Source organism: Neovison vison, chromosome 2, assembly GCF_020171115.1.
Source record: "Neovison vison isolate M4711 chromosome 2, ASM_NN_V1, whole genome shotgun sequence".
In the NCBI taxonomy this organism is placed as follows: Eukaryota; Metazoa; Chordata; class Mammalia; order Carnivora; family Mustelidae; genus Neogale; species Neogale vison.
The window spans coordinates 7,716,096-7,739,579 of NC_058092.1; the positions used below are offsets into that span (position 1 = coordinate 7,716,096).

Sequence of the window (23,484 nt, forward strand, 5' to 3'; positions counted from 1 at the left end):
GGGGAGTCCTGAGGAAGCTGGGCTGGCGGCTGTGCTGCCCCCGGGGGGGTGGGCGGACTGTCGCTTCGGGGCAGTGTGCACCCCCCCACACCTGGAAGCAAGAGCGGGCTGCCCCCGGTGATGCCCTGTCGCCACCCCGGCGCGGGGAGGGGGTGGCGGGGGTGGCAGCCGGCCCGCCCTGCCCCGGGCTCTCACCTGGGCAGGGGGCGCGCGATCGAAGTTCTTCCCCAGCATCCTCCGCATGTGCTTCCGGGCGTGGGAGGTCATCTGGTGCTTGAGCAGGAAGGAGAACTGGCAGCCCTCCCGGATGCAGTGGAAGTGGCTGTTCACCTGGTTGTACTTGCAGCCTGTGGGCAGAGCCCCGCCCGGCCATGAGCGCCCGCCACACCTGCTGCAGGTCACAGCGTCTGGGCCCCGGGGAAGTGTGGCCTGTGGTGAAAATGGCATCCCCCCCCCTTCCTCCTCCTCCGAGGGCTTGTGCTCCACCACCCCCGGGGGCATGAGGAAATGTAACATGGCAGGCTGGGCCCCCCTCCCCGGCCCCTCCTGGGGCTCCAGGCGAGAGACCTTAGTGACCCATCCACCAGGTCAGCCTCCTCCCAGCAAGAGAGATGTGTCCCCTAGTCCCTTCTGGGGAGCCCCGGTCCCTGTCCCCGGCTCTGTTTAGGCCTCTGCCCTGCCCCCACCCACCTCTTGGCTCTGGGCTGAGAACAAACAGCGGGCAGGGCTGAGCCAGTGTCGGCACAGGGCAGGTGAAAGCCTGCCCGTCTCCATGGCACCGGGGCTGGCCAGGTGTCTTATATCACCCCCCAGCTTTGTTTGGCCCCAACTACCACCCAAACCCCCCAAAGTTGAGTAAATACAAACAGCTACGGAGCACCCCGACACCCGTAAGCTGAGCCTGAGGACAGCACGGGCCACCGAATATTGACATCTGTTGCCACGGTTACCAACCCTCTCTGGGGCCATGAATTCTTCTTGAATTAATACTTGAAAGAAACGGTTTGTTTCCTGTCTTTCTCTGGCAGTCACCCCGGGTGTCTCACCCTCTCCCTCTGGAAGGGGCAGTCAGCAGAGGCAGCGGCCACACCTCGGCTCTGGCCACCTGAGTCCCAGCAGGCCCAGCCTGCGCCCAGGGGTCTGCTTGCCTGCCTCACAGCCACCTGCCTTCCAGGTTCCAGTTTGTTCCTGGCAGATTCCTGCCCCACCTCAGCAGGCCTGGGAACATCTGGCTCTATCCCGAGGCACATGGGTGGGCTTGGCCTCTGCCCGCTCATGGCGGAGCCCAAAAGACACCCCCACTCAGGGGCCCTGGCTGGGGGCTGTGGCCGGCTTTCCAGCTGAGCGCCCAGGTCTCAAAGCAGACTCTGTTCCCCAGCATCTGCTGAGAAGCTCAGGGCACATGTGATCTCCTTCCCGACCCTACGGCTACCTCCCTCTGAGTCGCCCAGGTGGCAGACACTGGGCTGAACCGTAGTGCCCCTGCCTGTCCCACCAGCTCCCCCCGACCAAGCACGGTGCTGGCCAGAGCAGACGTTCCAAACCCTGCCTGCCACCAGCCCTGCCACCTCCTGCAACAGTGCGCTCCACACACAGCCGTCCCTCGATGACGTGCGCTCCACGACCACGGGAGCAGACAAAGCAGGGTTCGCTCTGGACAAAGCCCTTGTAGTGCAAGCCCGGGAAAGAGATCCTAGGGCGGGCCACTTTAGGAACTCCTACGTTACCCGCACAGCCTCAAAGGAAAAGGAAAGAGCAGCAGGTTCAGGGCCTGACTCTGCCCATGTGGCGTTTTCCCCGGGGGGATGTGGGGGGTGGCTGGGGCACTCCAAGTCACCCTCGCCCTGATTCCAGGGCTGTTTGGATGATTTTCCCCATGTGACAATGCCCAGCCTGTGAGATCTGGGATGTTAACAAATCGCAGAGCCTGAGAGGCAGGGAGGAGAGGTAGGTACCGGGAGAAGGGGCCAGAGCTGCACCCCGCCACCTGCCGCAAGCTGCCGCCCCAGTCCTGGCTGCCAGTACCTAGCCTGCCACACTCTTCGCGCTTGGTGAAGTACTTAAACCCGTTGGCCGCCCGCCGCTCAGCCTTCTCATGCTTCTTTATGTGCCATGGCAACTTGGTGGTGATGTTGGTCACGAAGTAGCAGCCGGTCCGGAGGCAGTGGTAGTGTCCGCGCATCCGGAACTCGCAGTGCTGCAGGAAGGGGCGGGGGGTGGGGTGGGGGTCAGGAGCAGGCCAGTGGCCTCTGTGAGCTCCCACCTGGCCCCCCGCCTCTGGGCCATGGCAGGCCCTCCTCCGTGCTCAGAATCAGGAAACATGATCAGGTACAGGCCTTTCACGAGTCCAAAAGCAATATGTCCCTTTTGTCATTTGACTGAAACATCGACCTGGTGATTTGCCCACCGCTACTGAGCTCACACCCGGAGCAGACATCACTAATCTATCCCCGTGCTCTTCCCCACATCACTCAGCTCTGGGCTCAGACTCCTCCTCAAGGTGTTCTGACAAACAGCCCCTACTGGTCTCAGGGTAGGCCTTCATGAAGGTGAACTTGATCTGCCCTTCCTGCCTGGGGCATGGACAGTTCTCTCTCTAGCTGTCCAGTGGGCTAGGCATCTGGGGAGAGGGAGCACAGCTCCAGAGTGGGTGGAATGATGCCAAGCAGTGGTTCAGCATGAGGTCCCCACCGAGGGCTACAATGACGTGACGACCCTCACCAACAGAGCCCCAGTTTGGACCCCTGCCCAGGAGCCTCCAAGGGCCCAAGGCCCGACGGCGCCCTTTCCAGGGCGGAGGGCGTAAGGCAGGAATCCCTGCCGGGCGGAGCTGGTCCCAGGCCCTTCCCCGGGCCCCGGCCCTCCCCCGCTCCCATGCTAACCTGGTTGGGGCAGAGACACTGCAGGGAGTAGTAGGCGAACTGGTCTCGCACGTTCACCAGGTTGTTGCTGGGGTTGATGTGGTCCAGGCAGTGCGACTCGGCCTTGCCGGAGGTTTTACACACGTACTTGCAGTTCCCAAAGAGACAGTGGAAGTGGAACTTGTTGGCGTACTTGCAGTCCGTCGTGAGGCAAGGGTCGCTGGAATGAAACCACAGCCCAGAAGGTCACTGGCAGTGCCAGGGCCCTCCCTTCTGACATCCTGACATTTGTCGTGTCAGGGTTTTGCTCCCTCATCCCCCGTGGCGCAGCCCAGAGGAATGGCCCCTGGGCTGCCCTTCTGAGCAGCAAGTGGCTTTGGCCAGAGGAGACTACAGATCCCAGCATGCACTCCTGCCTTCTTTTTGGACTGGATGGGGCAGGAAGGATTGCACTGTGCAGGCTGCCCAGAGCATTGCATGCTGGGACACGTAGTTTCCATGGCCACACCTCAGGATTATAGATAAGGACGGCTGCAGTAACCTCTTGGATGTGAAAATGAGAGATGGTGCTGCCAGCCCTGGCGGGGGGCCAGTGAGGGCCTGGCTGGCCTCGCACGGGCACTGCCCTGGGTGTGGCTGACTGACAGGTTGCAGACGGGTGGGCAGCCCTACCAGGAAGCTCAGCTACCACGGGGCCCTGGCCATTGGGAATGTGTGCCTGGTGTTGGGTCCTGCCGAGGCGCACGGCTGCCAGGGGCTCCCCAGGGTTGGCCCAGGGTGTGGGGCTCCCGTCCACTCAGAGGATCTCACAGGCTGGCTGAGTGGCAGAGCTCGGGGAGCAGAGGGGTGCTGGGCCAAGCCCCCATGCTGGCCGGCCCCAGGAGCAGCAGCCCTGCCCCAAGGCCTGCCCCATGGTCGGGCAGACGGGTGGTGAAGGGACCCCGGCAAGGCTGGTCCCACGGTGGCCCCGGGGTGGGCACATGGCCACACTGCGGAAACTAAGAGGGCTGCCGCGGAGGGGAGGCAAAACGGAGGAAAGGAAGCCCGGGGAGGAACGGAGAGGAGTGCAGGACCTTCCATGCCATGGCCCAGCCCCAGGTGCTCAGAGAGGGAGGACAGCTGCCACTCAGGCCATGTGTGTTCACATCCAATTTATTACTTTTATTGCGAACAGGAAACCGCACACATAACGATACAGAGTCACCGTTCTCGCCACAAGGCACCACCACCATCCAGTGAGGAGGGGCCCTTCCACCCCTGAGAGCTCAGGCCATCACGCAGATGGGCGCGGGCCCGGGGGGCACCTAGCCCCCTCGCCCCCACCCGTGACTTCTCTTGTTCTGCAAAGGGTCGGCCATGAACACGAGCCACCGAGACCAACAAGGAGGCCCAGGGCGAGACGCAGCCCTCCTTGCGAGGCAAGGACTACCACTCCCAGCCCACCTAAGCTGGTCCTCGCAGTGTCAACACTGCCCCTCTGGAACAGCGGCCATGACCACCACCATCTCCCCCCACCCCAGCTGGCCGCTCTGGGAACAAGCGGGGAGGTCCAAGCAGCAGCATCTTTGGCTAGAAGGACATTGCCCGGTGACGGTGTCCCAGAGAGGCTGGAGACAGCCAGGGCTAAGTGCAGGGTAAGGAGTTGGGCCTCCTTGGCTGCCCTTGCTAGCACCTACTCCCGAGACATGCGGGGGACGCGGGACTCCCGGCTCATCGAGGGACTCACTTCTCCTGGAACTGGAGGAATCCGGGTTTGACCTGGGGCTTGGCGTTTTCTAGAGAAGTCGTTGCCAAGGGCGAAGTGGGCAGGTGAGGCACTGACGCTGGAATCTGAGGCATCTGGGGGATGGTGGAAGCCAGCTGCTTCCAGGCGAGCAGCGTGGGGGTGGAGGGCACGGCGGCCGGGCTGGGAGTGGGACCCTCCAGGGAGGACACTGTGGCTGTGGTGACAGGAGGCGCTGGAGGGGATGACGGGGCCAAGGCAGGTTTGGTCTCAGCAGCCGAGGTGGGGAAGGAGGCCTCCGTGTTTCCCTTCACTGCTCCTCCCTCCGTCCGGAAGTGGAAGCTGCAATAGGCCGGAGCCACGTCTCAGGTGGGGAGTGACAAGGGCCCTGAGCAGCTAGCCTTTCCTGGGGTCTGATCTCATCACAAACCTTGGGGCCCAGTGTCCCCCCGCCAAGTCTCCAAACCTAGGCGTGATCCTACCGGGAAGGAAGGATGGACAACAAGTGGTTGTATCCTCTGGGCCTGAACTTGGGCTCCTGGCTCTGCCCTAACTGTACCTTCCTACCTGTGACCTTCCTGCTGTGGCTGTCCCTAGCTCCTCCCTACACGGAGTGGGGCAGGGGATAGGGACACCAGGCCCTGGTGCACAAAATTCATGCTTCCAGAATCTGCTCTGAGAATTAAAGGCGGGTCTCAGCCTTCGGCGAAGCTGACTCATCTGCAGATGAGCATCTGGAGCTGCCTAAGAGGAAGCAGAGCCCAAGCGAGGGTCCCACAGCCTCGGTCTGTTTGAAATGTCCTCAAGTTCTGGGTTCAGTTATGCTGGGCGGCTGGACTGCTGCTTTTCAGCTCAGTGGGTTTACAAATTAATTTCATTATCTTTAGGTCAAAGAGAATCTACAAATCTACAACTGTGGCTTAGAAAGATTGGGGTGCCTGGGTGGCTCAGTGGGTTGGGCCGGTGCCTTCGGCTCGGGTCATGATCTCAGGGTCCTGGGATCGAGTCCCGCATCAGGCTCTCTGCTCAGCAGGGAGCCTGCTTCCCTCTCTCTCTCTGCCTGCCTCTCCGTCTACTTGTAATTTCTCTCTGTCAAATAAATACATAAAATCTTTAAAAAAAAAAAAAAAGAAAGAAAGATCTTCACCCAGGGTCCCTGCCTGGTCAGAGCAGGGTCTCTCTGGCTAATTCTACAGGAAACATCTGTGGTCGGGCCGCACTGGGCGGGGGGCTGAAGCAGAACCTGCTCCAGGTCTCTAAGTGGGGCCTGGGCGGGCTCAGAGGGCCCTGCTGGGAGTTGAACTGGTGGAAGGGAGGGCAAGTCCGCCTTTTTCTCAGGCAGTACCTTCTAAGAAGCCAGCTCAGCTTCTGAGGTCTGGTGGGAGCTCCACACAGGGCAGCTAGAGGCCCGCGTAGCCCCCGGCCCCACCCAGCCCGGAGTGCGGCTGGGATGAATGAGGCTGGGCGCTGGGGACCCCCACTCACTTGGCGTGCTTGATGGCCCCGTCCAGGGTGCTGAAAAGCGCGCCGCACTCCTCCACCACGCAGTGGAAGTGGGCCTTGTGCAGGAAGTCACACTGGGCGTCACAGAAGTCCTTGGTGCCAAACCTGGCAGAGGAACCGCTGGTCAGAGGAGACCCTGGGGACAGTGGCCACCATGAAAGGTGGGCGTGGCCCTCCCTGTGCCTTTGCTCTGCCAGGAAACCCCTCACCTTCGAAGGTACACCTTCCAGGGCTCAGACAGCTTCTCCTGAACCAGCGCCTTCACAGCCTTGCCCAGGAAGGGCGAGGACTCCATGGCGGCACTGCCCTCTGCTTCCGTCTTGATGTTCAACAGGCTGCCGAGGTTGGGGTTGCCCTGAGACATCTGCGAAGGGCACAGGGGCTGTGCTTGAGGCTGGGGACCTCAGGACACAAACGTGGCTGCCCTGGGAGAAGGAAGAGCTCTGGGCCCCTCGGGCCTCTCGCAGCGGACCCGAGCCACGGAGAGGAGCGGAGACCTGGCCACAGCCAAGCCTGCTCTAAATGGAGGTCGCCGCAGGCAACGTGCAGCACTACCCTGGCCCCATGGAGATGTCCGGACGCCTCCACACAAGCCCTGGGGTGCTACGATCCATCACTCAAGGAAGGCCAAGACTCTGGGCACACACTCCAGCCTAGCTTTTCCCAGACTTCGTGGCTCCCTGGTTATTTTCCTGCCAGGTTTTCAAAAGAAGTGCAGGGGGGGGGGAGCCCCTATGAATTCCTTGAGAACAAGAGAAGGCACACAAAGGAGGAGCAGAGAGGGAGGGAGGGAGGCTCACAGGGTGAGATCAAGATGGCTCACTGCTGCTGGACCTGGAGGGGGAGGGGGGGCGTGTAAAGGCTCGACCCACATGGGGCATGGGGACCTGACAGGAAGGAACCAGAGGGTGCAGGGGGCAGTGACCCGAGAAGGGAAAAGGAGAGCAAGAGAGCTAGGAGGGAGGGAGGGAGGGAAGGCGGAGGGCACGGGGCCTGGGGCGGAGGGCAGAGGGTGGCAGGGGGCTCCTTTCCTGCCAAGGGCCCAGCCGGGGCCCCTGTCCGTGAGGTCCGGCCTGGGCCCGGTTCCTTCAGCAGTCACTTGTGTGCGGTAACCAAATTAATCTTGCTGTAGTCAAATTTATCATGTGAAGGGGGAAAATATATTTGAGATGATGTATAATTTACAAAGACCCTGCATTATTTAAAATAAATATTCTGGAGCGACCTCTGCGGAAGGCGTCCGAGACCATTACTCAACCCGAAAAGTGGAAATTGATGCTTTGCTCCCACTTCAGGGCCCCTCCCCCACCTCTTTTTAAACAAACAAAAAAATATATAAAATAAATAAATAAAATTAATAACTGAGAGCAGAAGAAGTTAGAGGGCTCTGGAAAAGCTTTTGGAGCCCTCCATCTGAAGGGAAAAAAAGGGTGTCAGAGGCTGGAATATATTTCTTCAGCCAGTTCATTAAATTAATTTGTAAGCAGTGGCTCTGAAATTATATCCGATGAAAAATGGCCTCAAAATTTAAATGGTACAAACTCATCTTATTAGAGGCAAAACATTAAAAAACAAACACATCCCCCCCACCCCCCAGCATAGCTTTAATTTCTCTGGGTGGGGGAACGGGGGGCGTGTGATCGATGGTCCTTACCTTATTCATAAGCGAGGATAAAAGAGATGAATTTGCCGGGACTGCGTGGCCATTTGATTCATTACTGGAACATACAGACCAAGGGGCTTTAGCTTGGATGTACGAGGGACTGAGCCCAGATACTCACCCTTCCCAGCCCACTCCTTGGGCCCTGGCCCCCCCTCCCCCCCACCCCACCAGGCTCCATCTGCCTGGGCAGGAGGATGACCCCCGCTAGGAGGGGTCGCCGGCTGGCCTCTGTGGGCTCTGCCTCCAGGGGTGCTGTCCCAGAGCCTGTCGCCTGGAGCAGAGCTGGGAGGCCTCACCTGGGCTCCTTCACAGTCAGGTCTAAACTGCGTTCCTGGGAGACCTCGTGGGGAACCGGGGCACCAGCGTTCTCACCGGGCTCCTGCTTCACCGGGGCCGGGGGGAACCTGGCGGGGGTGGCCTGCTGCCCGCTTCCTACAGGGGAGGGGAAGGAAGAGGGTGTTAGAGGGGCCGAGGGCTTCCTCTGGGCATAAACCGGACCCCCCCACCCTGCCGGGCAGGGAGGACAGTGGGCCGGGTGGGCCGGGGGCCGTGGGGGAGCCCTGGCTGCCGGTCAGCGATTCTCCCCACTGACATGATCGCTTGTGACGCTTACCCCTGTGTGGCAATTCTTCAAGTGATAATTATTGCAAAATTATGTCAAAGTTGTCCTGGCTCAGGGCCTCCTGGAGGAGAAGGGCGGGAGGCTGGGGAGGGGGCTGGCACGGGGGTGGGGGCCCTTCATTTTCTCCACCGACTGTCACAGTCAATTTGTGGGGCTGCCGCTTAGGCTTTTATTAAAGACTCTGTTAATGCTGAGGCAAAGTGGCAGATCGAGACTGGGAGCTGCGCCCCCTCTGAGTCCCCGTCCCACTGTTGCCGGGGCGACGATCCTGCCTTCCACTGAGCATGCCTAGGAGGGGCATCTGCCCTGTCAGGGCTATGGAAGCTGACAGCCAATCAGAGTGGTTCAAACTATGTGACCTCGGCCGTCAAGCTGTCCGGGGCAGGGAGAGGAGGCCCACCCCGGCCGGGCCGGGCTGCACCGGGGCTAGGTGGGAGTTGGCGGGGTGCAGCCCTTGGGGGAAAGGCTGAGCAGAAGAAATTGCTGACGGGAACATGTCCACAGAGTCCTTCTCCATAATCCCCAAGTGGCTCAAATATTACTTTGCCCCAAGGCACTGCGGCTCACAGAGGGCTGGTTCACAGGCAGCAAGTGGCATTTTATTAAAAAATCAAGGAAAACGGGCCCCCTCCCCTTCCCTTGACTTTTGTTTTGGGGGTAGGAGATTTTTCTAATGAAAAGGAAGAATTTGCCAGTCTGGCCACGGAGACCCTGTGGTCCTGAAGTGGGTCCCACCCCAGCCGGCAGGCAGCTGGCCAGAGGGGCTCGGCCCCAGTGTGGTCCTGCTGTCCCTCCCACACCTGGAATGAAAGGTGGGTCACTCCACTTCCAGCTGACAGGAGCGTCCCACAGGGGACAGACGAGTTTCTGGAACTCAGCATCCACATGCCGGGAGGTCCCCAAAGTCACTTGCTCAAGGTCCCCCAGGACATTGCCTGGCCCCGTCGCCCAGTACTGGCTGGCCCTCCGGGAGGTCTGGGCAGATCCCTGGGAAAGGCCACAGGGTCTTTAGGGTTTGGGGGGGGGGGTCTCGAGAGGCTCTCACGGAGAAGCAGGGCGCTAGGGCTCAGGAGCTGGCCCACGGAGGTCCAAGTCCAGTGCCCGCAAGCAGACTATCCCCACTGGTCCTTCAGCTCCACAAGGCAGGACTCTGGGTCCCTGCTGCGCCCCAGCACTGGCCAGGTGTGTGGCCCCCGGCAAGCACAGTGGTTGTTGAGCGAGTGGATGGAGTGACCGCTGACTTCTGTCAGCCAAGTGCCAAAGGGAGGCTGGGGGCGGCAGGGGACAGGAGCCAGGTAAACAGAAAAGCCAAAGAGCTCCAGAGACACAGAAGACGTTTACAAAGACTAAAAATGTGAGCGAGGGGAACCACGCCTCACAGCAAGCCAGAGGGAGGGCGGAGGTGTCACCGGAATGCCCGGGCTGTGTTGTCCAACGTGGCAGCCACTGGCCAGGCGTGACTCAGTTAAACTAGTTCCAGTGGAAATCCAGTTCCCTGGCCACACAGCCAACCTCAAGCACTCAACAGCCCCCTGTGACTAGCGGCTGCATACGGGACAGCGCAGAACAGAACGTTTTCCATGGCTGCAGAAAGTTCTCCCAGATGGCACCGACTGACGGGGAGAGACTGGCAAGATGTCCTTGGCCTCGAGGGGCTGGCCAAGAGTGAATCCCAGGGATCCCTGAAGTCTGGCCACCCCACTGAAGTCCTGCCCCCTCCAGGGACACAGAGGGGGCCCTAGGGAGATATGGGCCTCTGGACTGCTCTCATCAGGGGCCAGGCTTGGTATGAGGTAAGGTGAAAAGTCAGAGCAGTGGGCAAGGACCAGTTGCCCTCAAGGCTTAACCACCTCTGCTTCACAGATGAGGGACCAGAGCTGCCTGGGGTGGGGTGGGCAGGCCAGAATGAGCCCCCCCCCCCCAAGAGCAAATAAACAGTAGGAGGCAGAGACCAGGCAAATTGGGGGTCTGAGCGGGCAGGGACCGTGGGTGTGGGAGTAGAAAGACCCCTCGCCAGCCTCCACCCCCACTCCCACTCTGCTCCGCAAACGGACGCTGTGGGTTCCGGGGGTCTGCGAGCCGCCTGCTTCCTGGGCAGGGCCCAGCCTGCTCACCTGGGTCAAAAGTGGCAGAGGGCTTGAGGGCAGCAGCGGCCAGCCTGGCCATCATGGGTGAGATGAGGCCCTTGCTCGCTGAGATCCTTTCCATGATAGAGGCGGGGGGCGCCGGGACAGAGGAGGCAGCCGCAGGGGCAGAGTCGCCGGCTCCCGAGGCGGCCAGAGCAGGTGTGTCAGCGGCTGCGGAGGCCGCTGCCCCCGATGACATGGCCCCCAGGAGGCCAGGGGTGCCCACAGGCAGGGAGGCACCGCTCCGGCCAGGCAGGATGGGGAAGTAGGGGGCGGCGGTGGGCAGGCCCGCGTTGGAGAGGGCCAGTGCCAGCGGGATGGACGCGGGCAGGCCCTGGGACAGCAGCCCGGAGATCTTGCTGTTGGGAGGCTTGGTGGCGCCAGGCACGGCCTCGGCAGCGGCCGTGGCGGCAGCGGCCAGGGAGGCGGAGGACGGCTGGCTGGTGGGGGAGGCGCTGAGGCTGGAGTTCTTGCTGCTCAAGGCCGAGAAGTCGACCAGGTCGTCGTTGCTCGACTCCTCGTGCTCCGTGTCCTTGGCGCCCAGCAGCGAGGACGGCAGCCCCAGCGCGCCCGAGGAGCGGACGTGCCTGCGCTCGTGCTTGCGCTTGTGCGAGGTCATCTGGCTGGTGGAGGTGAAGGTGAAGCCGCAGCCGGCGCGGATGCAGTGGAAGTGGTTGGTGGCCTTGCTGTACACGCAGCCCTCGTACCTGCACTCCTCGTACTTGTAGAACTTCTTGAAGCCGTCCTTGGCGTACGCGTCGTCCTTGATGTGGTAGCTCTTGTGCTTCTCGATGTCACACTTGTTCTTGAAGGTGAACGTGCAGCCAGGGCGCCTGGACGGGACGTCAGGAGCCTGTTGCAGGGCCTCGGGGAAGGGGGAGCCCAGGAGGAGCTTCTGGGCAGACCCCCACCCCTGTGCCCACCGCCTTGAGGAAGCAGGACCCCAAGCCCCGCACAGGCCCACCGGCCTGGGTCCATCCCTCCCCCTGGCTGGCACCCCACTCACCTGCAGTGGAAATGGGTGGTCTTCTGCCCGTAGAACTGGCAGTCGGCCGTGCCACAGTCCTCAGTCGCTCGGAAGCGCTGGAAGCCGTCGTTGATGAGCTGAGTGTTCTTCTTGTGGAAGTTCTCGTGGGTCATCACGTCTGATGTACTGGTGTACACCTTGTTACAGCCCACCTGCGGGCAGGACGGCCGTGGGGGCAACTGAGGCCAGGAGCCCTTGGGCCCAGGCCAGAGCAGCCGTGCTGTTGGCCACTGACCGCCCTGCTCAGGGTCTTTGGCCCTGTAAACGTCCCCCTGGGCCCTGGGGAGTCTCTAACAACCTCTCCAGCCCTCCAGGCCTTGCCTGTGCTGAGGGCCGGCTTGTCCTCAGGGCCTCTCCTATGCCCCCTCTGGGCAGAGGTGTGGCAGTCCCCTCCTCCAGGAGGTGACTTTGGGGTCCTCATTGGTGCCTCTCTTTCCATAGCCCCTAGCAGTGGGCAGGGTTGGACCTGGGGGGCCTGGCAGTCACCTTCAGCCCAGGGACTCAATTAGTGGACAGTTCCTGGCATGGGGCCCTCCCCACCCCACCCGGGCTGGGCCACGGCAGGCAACGTTGCCATATTGAGTAAAAACCCGTGGAATCCGAGCACTCTTGAAGGCTGGGCCGTGCCAGTGTCTGCACCATCTCAGGGCCCGGAGACCGAGCCCCCCTCTGCTCCTGGCCCTGGTTGTTCCATGGAGCCCATAACAACCCCCTGACAAATACCGGGGGAGGCACGCCTGCTGTTATGTGCAACCCCCAGCCGCTCCCCCAGGACCTGACACCTTGAAAAAGCCCAGACTCTGCGTGGCATTAAAACAGAGAATTAAACAAAAACCTCCTCGGGAACCATTGGCGATGCGGCTCTTGGTGTTAAAGCCTGAAAAATGTCGGTCTGTATAAACAGCTCCCTGAATTTCCCCCGCACCAATTAAGGCCCTGGGGGTGGCCCCGCCCCCGTCCGGCCCGCCCCCGGCCCCGCCCCCGGCCCCGCCCGGCCCGCCGCGGGTGGGCACCTGCATGCAGTGATAGTGGGTGCTCTTTCCGTTGAGGTGGCAGCCGTGGTAGTAGACGCTGCAGTCGTCCAGCGGGCTGAAGCGCATGAAGCCGTGCTGCAGGGAGTTGTCGCGCTTTTTGTGCATGTTGTAGTGGCGGATCACGTCCTGCTTGCTCGTGAACCTCTGCGGGACAGCGCCACGTGGGTCGTGGGTCGGGGCGGCCACCCGGTGGGGGCCGGCCCCTACCCTCACCCCCACAGCCCAGATGGCGGCCCCCAGCTCTCCCAGGGAACAATCCTGCTTCTGGCAGAGGCAGCCTGCGTGGCCTCGAGGCCAGCACCCGGGACCCAGTTGGAGCCATTCCAGTGGTTCCGGAGCCCCCAACCCCCAACGCTGTCCTGCCCGATCTCCCGCTAGGCTCCCCCGCAGTCACGCCCACGAGCCGAAAAGCTCAGAGCGGGCTGGGCCCCTCAGGCAGGGGCTCTGAGGGGTGAGGACAACTTTTGTCTATGGGCCCCCTGGTGAGCAAGAGGGGATGACCCGCTCTGCAGGGACCAGAGGTGGTTTGACCATAAGCAACAATCTGTCTGGGCCTCAGTGTGATCATCGGTTGGATGGGACAGGAGTCCTGACTTCACAAGGACACTGGGAGGCGTCCCAAAAGGGGCCTCAGCCCACAGGCTCCATCCCTGGGGCAGGGTGAGTTCCAAGGGAATGGGAGCTTCTGTCACTGTCCCAGGGGTGCAGAAGGCTCTGGATCCTATCAGATGGCTTTCTGGGTTCTCTGCCTGCTTGGGTTCAGTGCCCCCAACACACCTGTGAAAAGCTTGTCTGCCCCCTGGAGCTGGCACACGGGGGCAGGGCTGGTGCCCACCGGGCCCTACCTGGTAGTTGCACTCGGGGTCCAGGCAATGGTAGTGCTCTCGGTACTGGTAGGCGCAGTGGATGTGGCCACAGTGCTGACTGCCCGAGAACCTGCAGGGAGGAGGCGAGGTGGGCTCAGGCCTCTTTGGCCAGCAGCCCTAGGGAGGACACTTCCCAGGCTCTTGGCCCGAGCAGCTGAGAAAAATCTGTGCCTACACCTCAGGGAAGTGCTGCTGGGGTTCAGAGGCCCTGTGCTGGGGTGCAGGGGTGGGAGGCAGAGGTAATCTGTAGGGGTGAAATGGCAGAGGCCTAAAAAAGGCAGGGGATGTGACTGCACCTGTTGTGAATCCCAGAGCCACTGAACAGCAGACCTTTGCCCCTTACCCTGGGGATGAGGGCCCAGGGAGGCACACAAGCCTAGCACCAAGGTGGGAAGGAAGAAGCCAGGGCAGGCCAAAAGTCAGAGCAGAGACAGGGGAACAGGCCAGGATAGGATGGGATGGGATGGGGTGAGGCGGTGAGGGCAAGAGCCCCCATGGTGGCCCGACTGCCTTTCCTGCAGGGGCCACAGCTGGCCCCCTACCCAGGGCTCAGCTAGGTGCAGCAGATACAGGCTGGGAGGGCCCGGCTGCTGAGAGGTGTTAAAGCCTCTCTCTTTCCTAGGCTTTCCTGACACTTGAAACAGCCCAGGGTTATGAATTTTTAAAGTACAGCATCTGTTCGGCGCCCTGCGGCAGGGAAGCTACGCTCCAGCCAACCCGGCAGCCGGGAGCCCCGTGCGGCCCGGCTGCGGCCTGGCTCCCGGGAAACCCCGTGCCTTCTCCAGGCCCCGAAGGCGCCGGCTACCCTGGGGAGGCCGCTCTGGGGGAGAGCCCGTGATGACAGCAGGGGAGGAGACGGTCTCAGCCGGCAGGACAGAGCTGGAGACCCCCTTATACGGAGAGAACGGCTTGCAAATCCATATTTACGCTGAAGCTGCCAAAAGGGCCATCTGCTGCGGCCCTAATAATAATGATAATAATAATAATAGAGAGAACGGAGGGAAGCTGAAAAGACAGAGAGGGGTGGGAAGAACCGGGCGGATCAGCAGAAAGACAGAGGCTGGGGAGAGCTCCCGCCATGTGCTGCCCCATCGGCTGCTGGCAGTGAGGGACCTGACTGGGGGGAAATCTGTCGAGGTGAAGGTTCTCGACCTGCCCATCCCACTGCCTCAGAAATGCACAGGAGTGGGTCTAGAGTTGGGCGGTGGGGCCTGGCTCAGGGACCACACCAGGCCAGGTCTGGGAGGACCATTCCCCACACCCCTTCTCATCCCCAAGGGTTCGGCACTGGTCTGTATCCCACCCAAGACTCTGTAAGCGATTGTGGGGCTCTGGGCTCCCCTGTGGCCTTCGGATACTGTGGCACTGCCTAGGGCTTGAGGACATGCAGCCCAGAACACATTAAGGGGCGAGGGCTCTGAGATGGGGCAGGGTCCCTCAGGGGAATTTGAGGGCAGAAGCGCACAAGAGTGGGGAAGCAGCAGGCCCCTTGGCACTGGCGCTCAGACGGACCTACAGTCCCACAGTCCCCAGGCGTTCCTGGCACCACCCCCCTTCTCTCCATGGCCGTCTCCTCCCCAGGGGCCTACCTGGCAATATATTTCTGGTAAATGTTTACATCTTCAGTGACAGCTGGTTTATCTGTGGGCAATCCATTTCTGGCAAGAGACACACAGGGCACAGCTGATTAGCGGATGGGGGTAGCCTCATGCCCCAGGAGCATCTAGGGGGCAGCTCCCTGACCTGGGGCCCTGACCCTTCCCTCTCTTGCTCTGTCCTGTTCTGAGGCCCTCAAGGTGGGACTGAAAAGCACTTTTGGCGGAGCCTTGGCTCAGGTTCAAGAAGCCCAACTGTGGCAAAGACAGGGCCACCCAAGCTGGCTGGCTGGAGGGCTCCACCTGAGTGGTGGGCCCGACCTGGAGTCCAGCTGGGTAGAAAGCCTTGGAAGCGGGGGCCTGGCCCCTGTTGCACACTGGGAGTCAGGAGGATGCTGGGATGACCCAGGGGAGGGGGCAAGAGAAGTGCCAAGAAAGTGTGGTTAGCTGGTCAGAAGCCCCCCTCCCAGGCCAGGGGGCAGCTCCCTAGATCACTTCCAGGTTGGGGTCTGTCTCTCCAGGGGGACAGCGGCACGGGGGAGGGTGTCTCTGGGCCACACAACTGATCCAGGGAGCAGTTTGCCATGGCCTGGGCGTTAGCAAAGAGTGGGCTCTCCCCCACCCCAGACTCGTGCCTTCCCTCGCTGCCTTCCCCGGGGCCCAGGCTTCGAGCCTGGGAGCCACGGTCACCAGCTTGGAGCCCAGAACTCCTAACCCGGACTGGGGCTTCCCGAGCCAACTGTGAGGCTGCATCTGAGGTGGAGAAAGCCTGTCACTGGGAAACGGGGGTCACAGAAGTCCCCGGTGTGCATGTTGGCAGACGAGCACGTGCGAGAGCAAGTATGCACACTGCGAGACGTCTGCCCATGAACCGAGCATGAGCGATTATGTGTGTGTATAAGTGTGCATGTGTGCGCACACATGTGTGCGCATGTGTATGAGAACCTGGGCATGGTGGATGCGTCTGAGGTATGAGTGGACGTGTGCCCAGGGCTGGCCTTCTGAGGCAGAGAGTGGCCTTCCCGGCGACTCTAGTCCCAAGCTCAGGACAGGGGGTGCCTTACTTGACAGTGGAGACGGTTCCCGTGGTGATGGAGTCTGTTTTGGAGAAGGTCGACTTCAGGTACTCAGGAGTGTTGAAGGGCAGGGAGGCAGGTGGCTCAGGCCCTGGCCCAGGGGCGCTGGGAGCACTGGGCACACTGGGGAGGGGCGCAGGGGCCAGGCTGGGGGTGGGTGGGACCTTGGCGGGGCCCGGCTTCTGGATGGCCCGGACGTCGTACTTGGAGGGGCGCCCCACCTTGCCCGTCTTGAAGGCAATGGCCCCGCCCATATCGGGGCTGCCCTCCCCGGGCTTGAAGAGATGGAGGTACTTGACGTTCTCCAGGTCATACTTGGATGGCTTCTTGTAAGTGCTTCCGTTCTGGGGCCGCAGGTTGTCACCTGTCTTCAGTTTTTGGATAAAGAAGTCGTACTTGGAGGCTCGGGCCACCAGGCCCTGCATGGGGACGCTGCTGTGTGACGGCAGGGGCAGGATGGTAGCCTTGGTCTCCAGGTGGGCCGTGTTGCTGGGCAGCCGCAGGCCAGGCAGAGGCCCCGCCCCCTCCTTGCCCGCCCGCTCCTCGGCCTTGGTGCTGTGGGCCGGCCAGGAGAGCTGCTCGCCGGCCTTGAGCTTGCGGATGTACTCCTCGTATTTGGAGAAGCGCGCCCGCTTGCTGAGGGCGTCCTCGGAAGCAGGCAGCACGGAGGAGGTGGCCACCTCAGGGGTGGAGCCCGCCTGGAGCTTCTCGAAGCTGATCTTCCTGGCCAGCTCGTCCCTCGTGTTCTGGTCATCGTAGCCGAACATGCCGAGGAATTCAGTCATGGTGGAAGCCGCGTAGTCCCGGAGCGAGGAGGCCTCTCCTGTAGCACAGGGAGAGCCTAGTCACCTCTGGGAGGGAGCAGGGTGGCCGAGGGCTGGGGGGGGGGTTCCCCCTCCCCCCAAGCCCCCACCCACAGAGGGAGGAGGCTGGCGTGGGGAGGGGGCGGAGCACGACATGATCTATGGACATTTGGCTCACTTGTTAGGTTTTACGACTCTTAAATTAATTTGTTTAAAAAAAAAGTAATTAATACCGGGGTAAAATAAAACGAGTTCATCAATGCCAGGAAAATCAATTTCCTAAATGTTCTGGCCGATGGCTTTTCAGTACATTAAACAAAGTTTCATAAATGTCCCCTCTCTCTTGCCTTGGCCTGATATGAAAGAGAAGTCACTTTACTGGAAGTAAGGCCAGATCCCAACCTGCCTCCTTGGGGTGGGGTGACACAGGGGCTGGGGACAGGTAGGGATGAGGGGTGGCGTCTGGACAGTCAGGAGGGACCCCAAGAGCCGAAGGAGCCACTGGGGACAGGGATGGGGTGGGACTGGCTGAGCCCACCTGGCAGACTCTCCCTGGCCCCCCACAAGTGGACATACAGCCCCTCATCCCTGGGAGGTGGACAGCTTGCCCCAAGCGTCCCCACGAGCGGGTCTCTTGGCTCCGCAGCGGCCCCCCGGTGACTGAGGGTCCCAGACAGCAGGGCGGAGGGGGCAGGGGCCCTGCTGAGGTGTCTACTCAGACTCACTCAGGGCTCCTTGCCTCAGCGAAGATTTATGACGGGGGGAGTCCTACGCACCTCCCCTGTCCATCCACTGCTCGTGTGTGAGGGTGGTCCCCTGAGGAGAGCCCGGGCCCGAGAGGCTGGGCCTGCCAGAGCTAGCAGCGCTCACTGCAGCGCGTCCGGGGGCCCCCTGTGCCCAGTCTGGGGCAACTTCTCCACAGGGATGTGAGCAAATACACGTGCACACCTGCACACACACGCACGTCCCTGGCTACCTGCCCAGCTCTACAGACACACACACGGATAGAAACCACCCCAAATCCTGCACGCATCTCCCTAGGACGAGTCTCCCCGTGGTGGAGGCAAGCCGATCCTATTCTGCCGGGGCTTCTCCTGTGGGGACCCGCCTCCTTGCACACACGACCTTCCACCACAGCACACGTGTGGCTTCCAGGCATGCCCAGACCTGCTCATCCCGTGCAGAAACTCACTCCACACCTACTACGTGCTGTGCCTGAATCAGGGGCAGGTGCACCTAGAATGGTGAGGCCCTCACCCGCCTCAGGGACACACACGTTCTCTCCATTCTCGCCTGAACCAGCAAGGCTGGGCATACTCAGCAGTAGGACCCTGGGACAGCCGGGAAAAGCGTGGCTGCAAAAGAGGTGGCCCAGGACCCCAGTCGGGTGGCCGATTATGGGGGGGCCACTTCCCAACCCACATCCCCGTCTCCCAGGTCCGTGTGAGAAGGACAGTCACAGGCAGCACCTGACCCCCAGGGTGAGCAGAGAGACTCCAGGAGCCAACAGGTGGCTGTTCCTTGGACAGGGTGGCCAGTGGGCCACTGTCCTGACCCCAGGCTACGTGGGGTGGGGGGCCCAGCCTGGGAGGAGTGGGCTCTGGCTGCTAGATTCTGTGGTTCAGGGACCAGGGAAAGGGGCTAAAAATAGCAGGAGGCAGCTGAGCCCTCACTATATATGGCAGAGAGACAGAAGGCTTTGAAGGGCAGGCAGCTTAGAGGAGGGAGGGGGCCTGGTGAGGGTCTAGGGCAGCCCTGAGGTCTGCATTCCTGAGCCCCCAGGCCCAGAGAAGGTGGCCCACCCCAGCCCCGGTGGGCAGCTAGGGCTCCAGCTGGTTCTCTCTGGTGCCCCAGGCTGAGCAGGCTGCCCCAGGTGTCAGACTACAGTCCCTCGGGGCCTCTACCCGAGGAACGATGCCTGGATCATGAGGCCACTGGCAGCTCCCGCCCTGCCTCCTACGGCCCCAGCTCTCCACTCGCAGGGAGACAAGGCAGCAGTCAGGGCAGAGCTGGTCCTGGGAGGGGCTGGGGCCCTGACGGGACAGCGGCCCTGTCCCTGTCCCTCCCTCTCCTCTGGCTCAGCACAATCACCTTGTGTCTGGGAACGGCAAGGGCTTTTCCTATCAGAGGAAACTGAAGGTCACACTTTTCCTCATTGATCTTGCAATGTTTGTTAATTACTCTGTCACTGATGTGGCGAAGGATAATTAAACAGCTCTGTTTATATCTTATATGCATAATTATGTGGCTGCGCAGGGCTCCCCGCGCAGGGAGGAGATGCGCCCCTTGCTGCAGGGGGAAGGGGATCGGGGAGCAGTCAGGGGAGGCTCGGGGCGCCAAGCACAGGCCTGAGAAGGAGGCTGGGAGCTGGAGAAAAGCCCCCAGACCTGGGGTTCCATCCCAGCGGTGGGGACCATGGGCCCTCCACCCGAAACCACAGGCCCTCCCTCCCAGGAGAGGAAGGAGCTCCGGCTGCTTCAAGTCGTGATGACGAGGAGACGGCTGCAGAGCCAGGCCTTAGCCATCTCAGGTGCGGGGAAAGAGGTCAGCCAGAGGAGCGTGTCCCAGGCAGGTGGGTATAATGGGATATTCGGGCTGGGCTGGGCGGGGCTATCCTGCTGCCCTGGGCTTCACCCCTGAGAGGTCCTGCCTGGGACAGCCAGTGTCCTTGGTGAGGGGAAGGCTTCCAGGAGAGGGCAGGGGAGGGTGGGGCAGCAGACCCATCCTGGAGCCGAGCAGCCCCGCCAGCCCCACCGGCCCCCTGGCCCCCAGCAGATTTCTCTGATGCAGATGTGGAGAGACAGTCCCACCGGCTGCCCGCCATCCCTCTGTGCCACCCCTGCAGCTGTCAGACCCACTGTGCTCATGGCGGCCCCCAGCCCGGCTCACACTGGGAAGCTTCCCTCCCGCCCCAAAAAAGTCTCCCCTGTTCTTGCCACTACTTTGGCCCCGGGCCCCCATAGCAGGAGAACCGGTGGGGCAGAATGAGGTACCCATAAGGGGAGCATGCGTGGGGGAAGCGGGCAGGTTCTGCAGAACCCCCCACTCCTTCCCCTCCAGGGTCATGCCATCCTTCTATCCGTCTGTCTGTCCGGGGCTCAGACACCTACCTGAAGCCTGCTTGGCACTGGGGCTGCTGTCGTCCTTGGAGGCTGCCCCACTAGACTCCTTCTCCTCCGACACGCCACTGCCGTCCTTGGAGGGCTCTTCGCCATGGTCCTCCTCGTCGCTGCAGCCCTGGGGCTGCACCATGTAGACGCCCTCAGGGGGCAGCTCCAGGCCCTCGCGGCCGATCCGCCCCAGGCTGGGCGCGGGCGCCGGCTCCTCACTGTACTCGCCATTGACCCACTTCTCGATCACCGCCCGCCTCTTGTCTTCCTCGCTGCGGGCGCCCCGGGCCACGACGGCCTCTCGGTCCCGCGGCCGCAGCGGGCTGCCCTCGGCCTGGGGACCCGCCTCCGCCCCCTTCTCCACCACCACCTGGCGGCTCAGCTTGGCGCAGATGGCGTTGAGCTTCAGGCCGCCTTTGCGCTTGGCCGCCATCGCGGGCTTGCCTGCGGGCGGGTCGGTGCACCGGGTGCCTTCAGCTGTGGACAGACGGAGAGGTCAGAGGTGGGCACATGCCAGGCTCGGCCCCCCAACCGCCGGCAGCCCCCAGGCCCTAGGTCTTCCCAATCCTGCCTTCCTCGCACTGCCCTGAGCCTGGATGGTGGGGCTTCGGGCCCCTCCCCAGACCGTGAACTCGGTTGCCCAGCACTCCGTGCCCAGAGCTGGGCACTGGGTGGGTCTGGACCGGGTGGTTCAAAGAGAGCTTGTTTGTAAACGAGCATACACATGGACGATCTTCAAACACCAGGGGCAGGCTTTCCTCAGCACCTGGTTTCTGGAAGCATTTCCTACACCTGTTCGGCCCTCAGTTCCTCTCCTGAGAGGCAGGCCAGACACGACCCCAGACAGAGGAGACAATGCTTCCTCGGACACTCAAGGATACTGAGGCACGCACGCTGGCTGAGGGGCTGGTCACTGGGGAGCTCTGGCAAGTGACAGCGGCCTGACTACTTGTGAGCCTCGCCATGCGGGAAGGAGGCAGCTGAGAGCCTGGGAGCAGCCCGCACCAACCTCCTGCTTCCCTGTCCCAGTCGCAAGGGGCTGGCACTCTTGCCCACCTGAGCATCTCATCCCTGGCCTCCCCTCCCTCAGACCGGGCCCTGGGCCCTCCCGGACCCCTACTTGCGCTCACTGGAGAGGTCCGATAGCTCTTCCTTCGTCCCTGGCTACCCAGGGCCCTCCAAAGGCCTCTGTTTTTCCTCCCAACCCTCCCCTTCACAGACCCGCTCGAATTATCTGGCCATTTCCCTTCCCCAAGCGTCAGAGAGGGCCATTCCAGGACAAAGCTCCTCACAGCCGCTCCGAGAACGGCTCATCCTTGTCCCGGGATCTCACTCCGCCTGCTCGGCCTCAGCCAGCTCCCGCAGCCCTCGAAGGCCTGGTTGATTCCGGGAAGCCCACATCCCAGCCTGGAGAAGCCACAGCTGGAAGAGGTTGGGTTCCTCAGATCCCCAGCAGCGAGCCCAAAGGCTGCAGGCGCGGTGCCGAACTCCTGAGCAAGACGGAAACTCTAACGAAGGCTGCCCGAGGTGTTGCCACCTCCGTCACGGCTGCTGAGCGGGGGCGCCCAGGGTCCGGGGTGGGGGTCCAGCGCCCAGCAAGGCCCCTCACCACGCAGCCTGTCACGTGCCAGGAGGGCCAAGGGTGGACACACATACGCCTGCTTGCGTGCCTGTCTGTCTGTCCTCCGCCCTTCCATCTGTCCATTTAGTCAGCTCCTGCTGTGTGCCAGATCCCGTGGTGGGCCCCACACGCAGGTTCAGCCCAAGCCGGCTTTGGGCACGGGGGGCCCTGCTGGAGTCTCTCAGTGGTGGGACCCCCTTGCGTGGGCTTGTCTGAGTCTCCACCCACAGTGGTCAAAAAAAGGCCCCTCACTCCGGTATCCTGAGTGAGGGCAGGGGCTCTACTCCCCAGGCCATGGGCGGAATGGTCTCCCCTATAATGGGTCAAAACCCCCCACCTGGAAGGCCCCCGAGAGGCACGCTCAGACAGGATGACGGCACCTGGGCCTCCCCAGGGACCCCGTCCGAGGAGACTCGGCTTGCGTGCTCGGGCACTCCTATGATGCCCAGCAGCCCCAGAGCAGCCCTGGAGCTGGCCGCCTGGGCACAAGGCCTCACTAAGCCCAGCGGCCCGGTGACCTAGCCCAGGCCAGGCAGCACCCTGCCAGAGAAAGCTCTGCTCCACTCCCAGTCCTGGGGTCCTGGCTCTGCTGGGCCCCACCCTTGCCCAGGCCAGGGGCCCCACTCTATCCAAGTTCACCCAGATCTCCAAGTCTGTGCTGCCCACACCCAAGTCTCCAAGCACTGACGTGGGCTCCTCCTCAAAGTGCGGCGATGGGTCCCCTATTCGCACTGTCCCACCTAACTGCTGGGCTGGCTGCCAGGCTGCACGCTACCAAGTTTCCTCCAGCAGACCCAGAGGCCACGGGCCTCACCTGGCCCCATCTGTCCTCTGCCCTGGTGGGGAAGCGAAGGGGGGGAGCAGGGGAGCCTGCTCTATTTTTACCAGGAGGTGAGCAGCCAAGTGTATATGGCCGACAGCAAATGGATCTATAAATATTTATCCCAAGGAAGAGGGAAGCAGAAGCTCCCAGGGCTGCACTTGCCGCTGGTGACACCCCCTCCCCGGGCTCCCACCCATCCTGGAGCCTCCCGGCCCTTGGGCTCACCCTCCCCTGGTCTCGGCCCTGTGCCTGGCTCCGTCCCTCCTGGGCCCCCACCAGCTGCAAGGCAGCTGTGCACCCAGGGCCCACCCCCAGCCCACAGGCCCCTTTGCTCCGCCTACACCCCCCACACCTGCCCTCCAGCTGCCGCTCTGCCCCAGCCCACCTGCCTTCCAGATGTTGCCCTCCCTCTGACTCTACTCCTGGCCCCAGGGGTAGAGGCGGAGAAGGCATGTGGGCCGGGGGAGCAGGGCGGGAGGCAGAGGCTAGGGCAGCGGTAGGGAGTATGAAAGAGCTAAGGTCCAAGTTGCCTGCCCATCCTTCTGCCTTCCGGCCCACTCCGCGGAGCCCTTCTCCCCTCCCCCTCCCTCAGGGCCCTGGGACATACAGACTACCCCCCTTGTGGTCTGACCCCAGGCTCCTGTCCATGTAAACATTCCCCCGACTTTCTTCCCTAAAATATAAACGCCGTGGCCAGGCCTCAATGGGAGGAAGCCATCCGTCCCCGGCCCTGTCACTGCCCCTTTCATCTCCTTCCCGCCACCAGCCTGCCCGCTGCTCTATTTACACTGGACACTTCCTCTGGGAACAATACTGCCCAGGAGGCAGGCTTCGGCCAGAGGGTGGGAAGGCGAGGGGACTCCTGCCCTGCTTACTCAGGGCCGGGCTCCAGAAAGGAGGCAAGGGGCGAGGCAGCTCAGGTGGGCCCAGTCAGGCCCGGGGCAAGGGGTGGCCAGGACCTGCGCACAGGTAGCAAGCCCAGCGGCCCTCCCAGACTCTCACCCGTGGCCCCGGTGGCTCTGGCCCTGTGG

General features: G+C 62.3%; 1 protein-coding gene across 1 annotated transcript in view; it reads right to left on the reverse strand.

Moving 5' to 3' along the window:
* Positions 1-4,583: 4,583 nt before the first annotated feature.
* CASZ1 (castor zinc finger 1) overlaps positions 4,584-23,484 on the reverse strand; it is a 44,148-nt gene continuing 25,247 nt past the window's right edge. The window contains exons 3-14 of the mRNA XM_044237136.1: positions 20,010-20,486; positions 16,085-16,919; positions 15,015-15,083; positions 13,405-13,495; positions 12,539-12,703; positions 11,505-11,677; positions 10,487-11,331; positions 8,047-8,182; positions 7,742-7,805; positions 6,297-6,451; positions 6,070-6,192; positions 4,584-4,926 (exon numbers count right to left, since the gene is read on the reverse strand). Of these exons, the coding sequence (XP_044093071.1) occupies positions 4,584-4,926; positions 6,070-6,192; positions 6,297-6,451; positions 7,742-7,805; positions 8,047-8,182; positions 10,487-11,331; positions 11,505-11,677; positions 12,539-12,703; positions 13,405-13,495; positions 15,015-15,083; positions 16,085-16,919; positions 20,010-20,486 (3,476 nt within the window). The remainder of the gene's footprint in view (positions 4,927-6,069; positions 6,193-6,296; positions 6,452-7,741; positions 7,806-8,046; positions 8,183-10,486; positions 11,332-11,504; positions 11,678-12,538; positions 12,704-13,404; positions 13,496-15,014; positions 15,084-16,084; positions 16,920-20,009; positions 20,487-23,484) is intronic.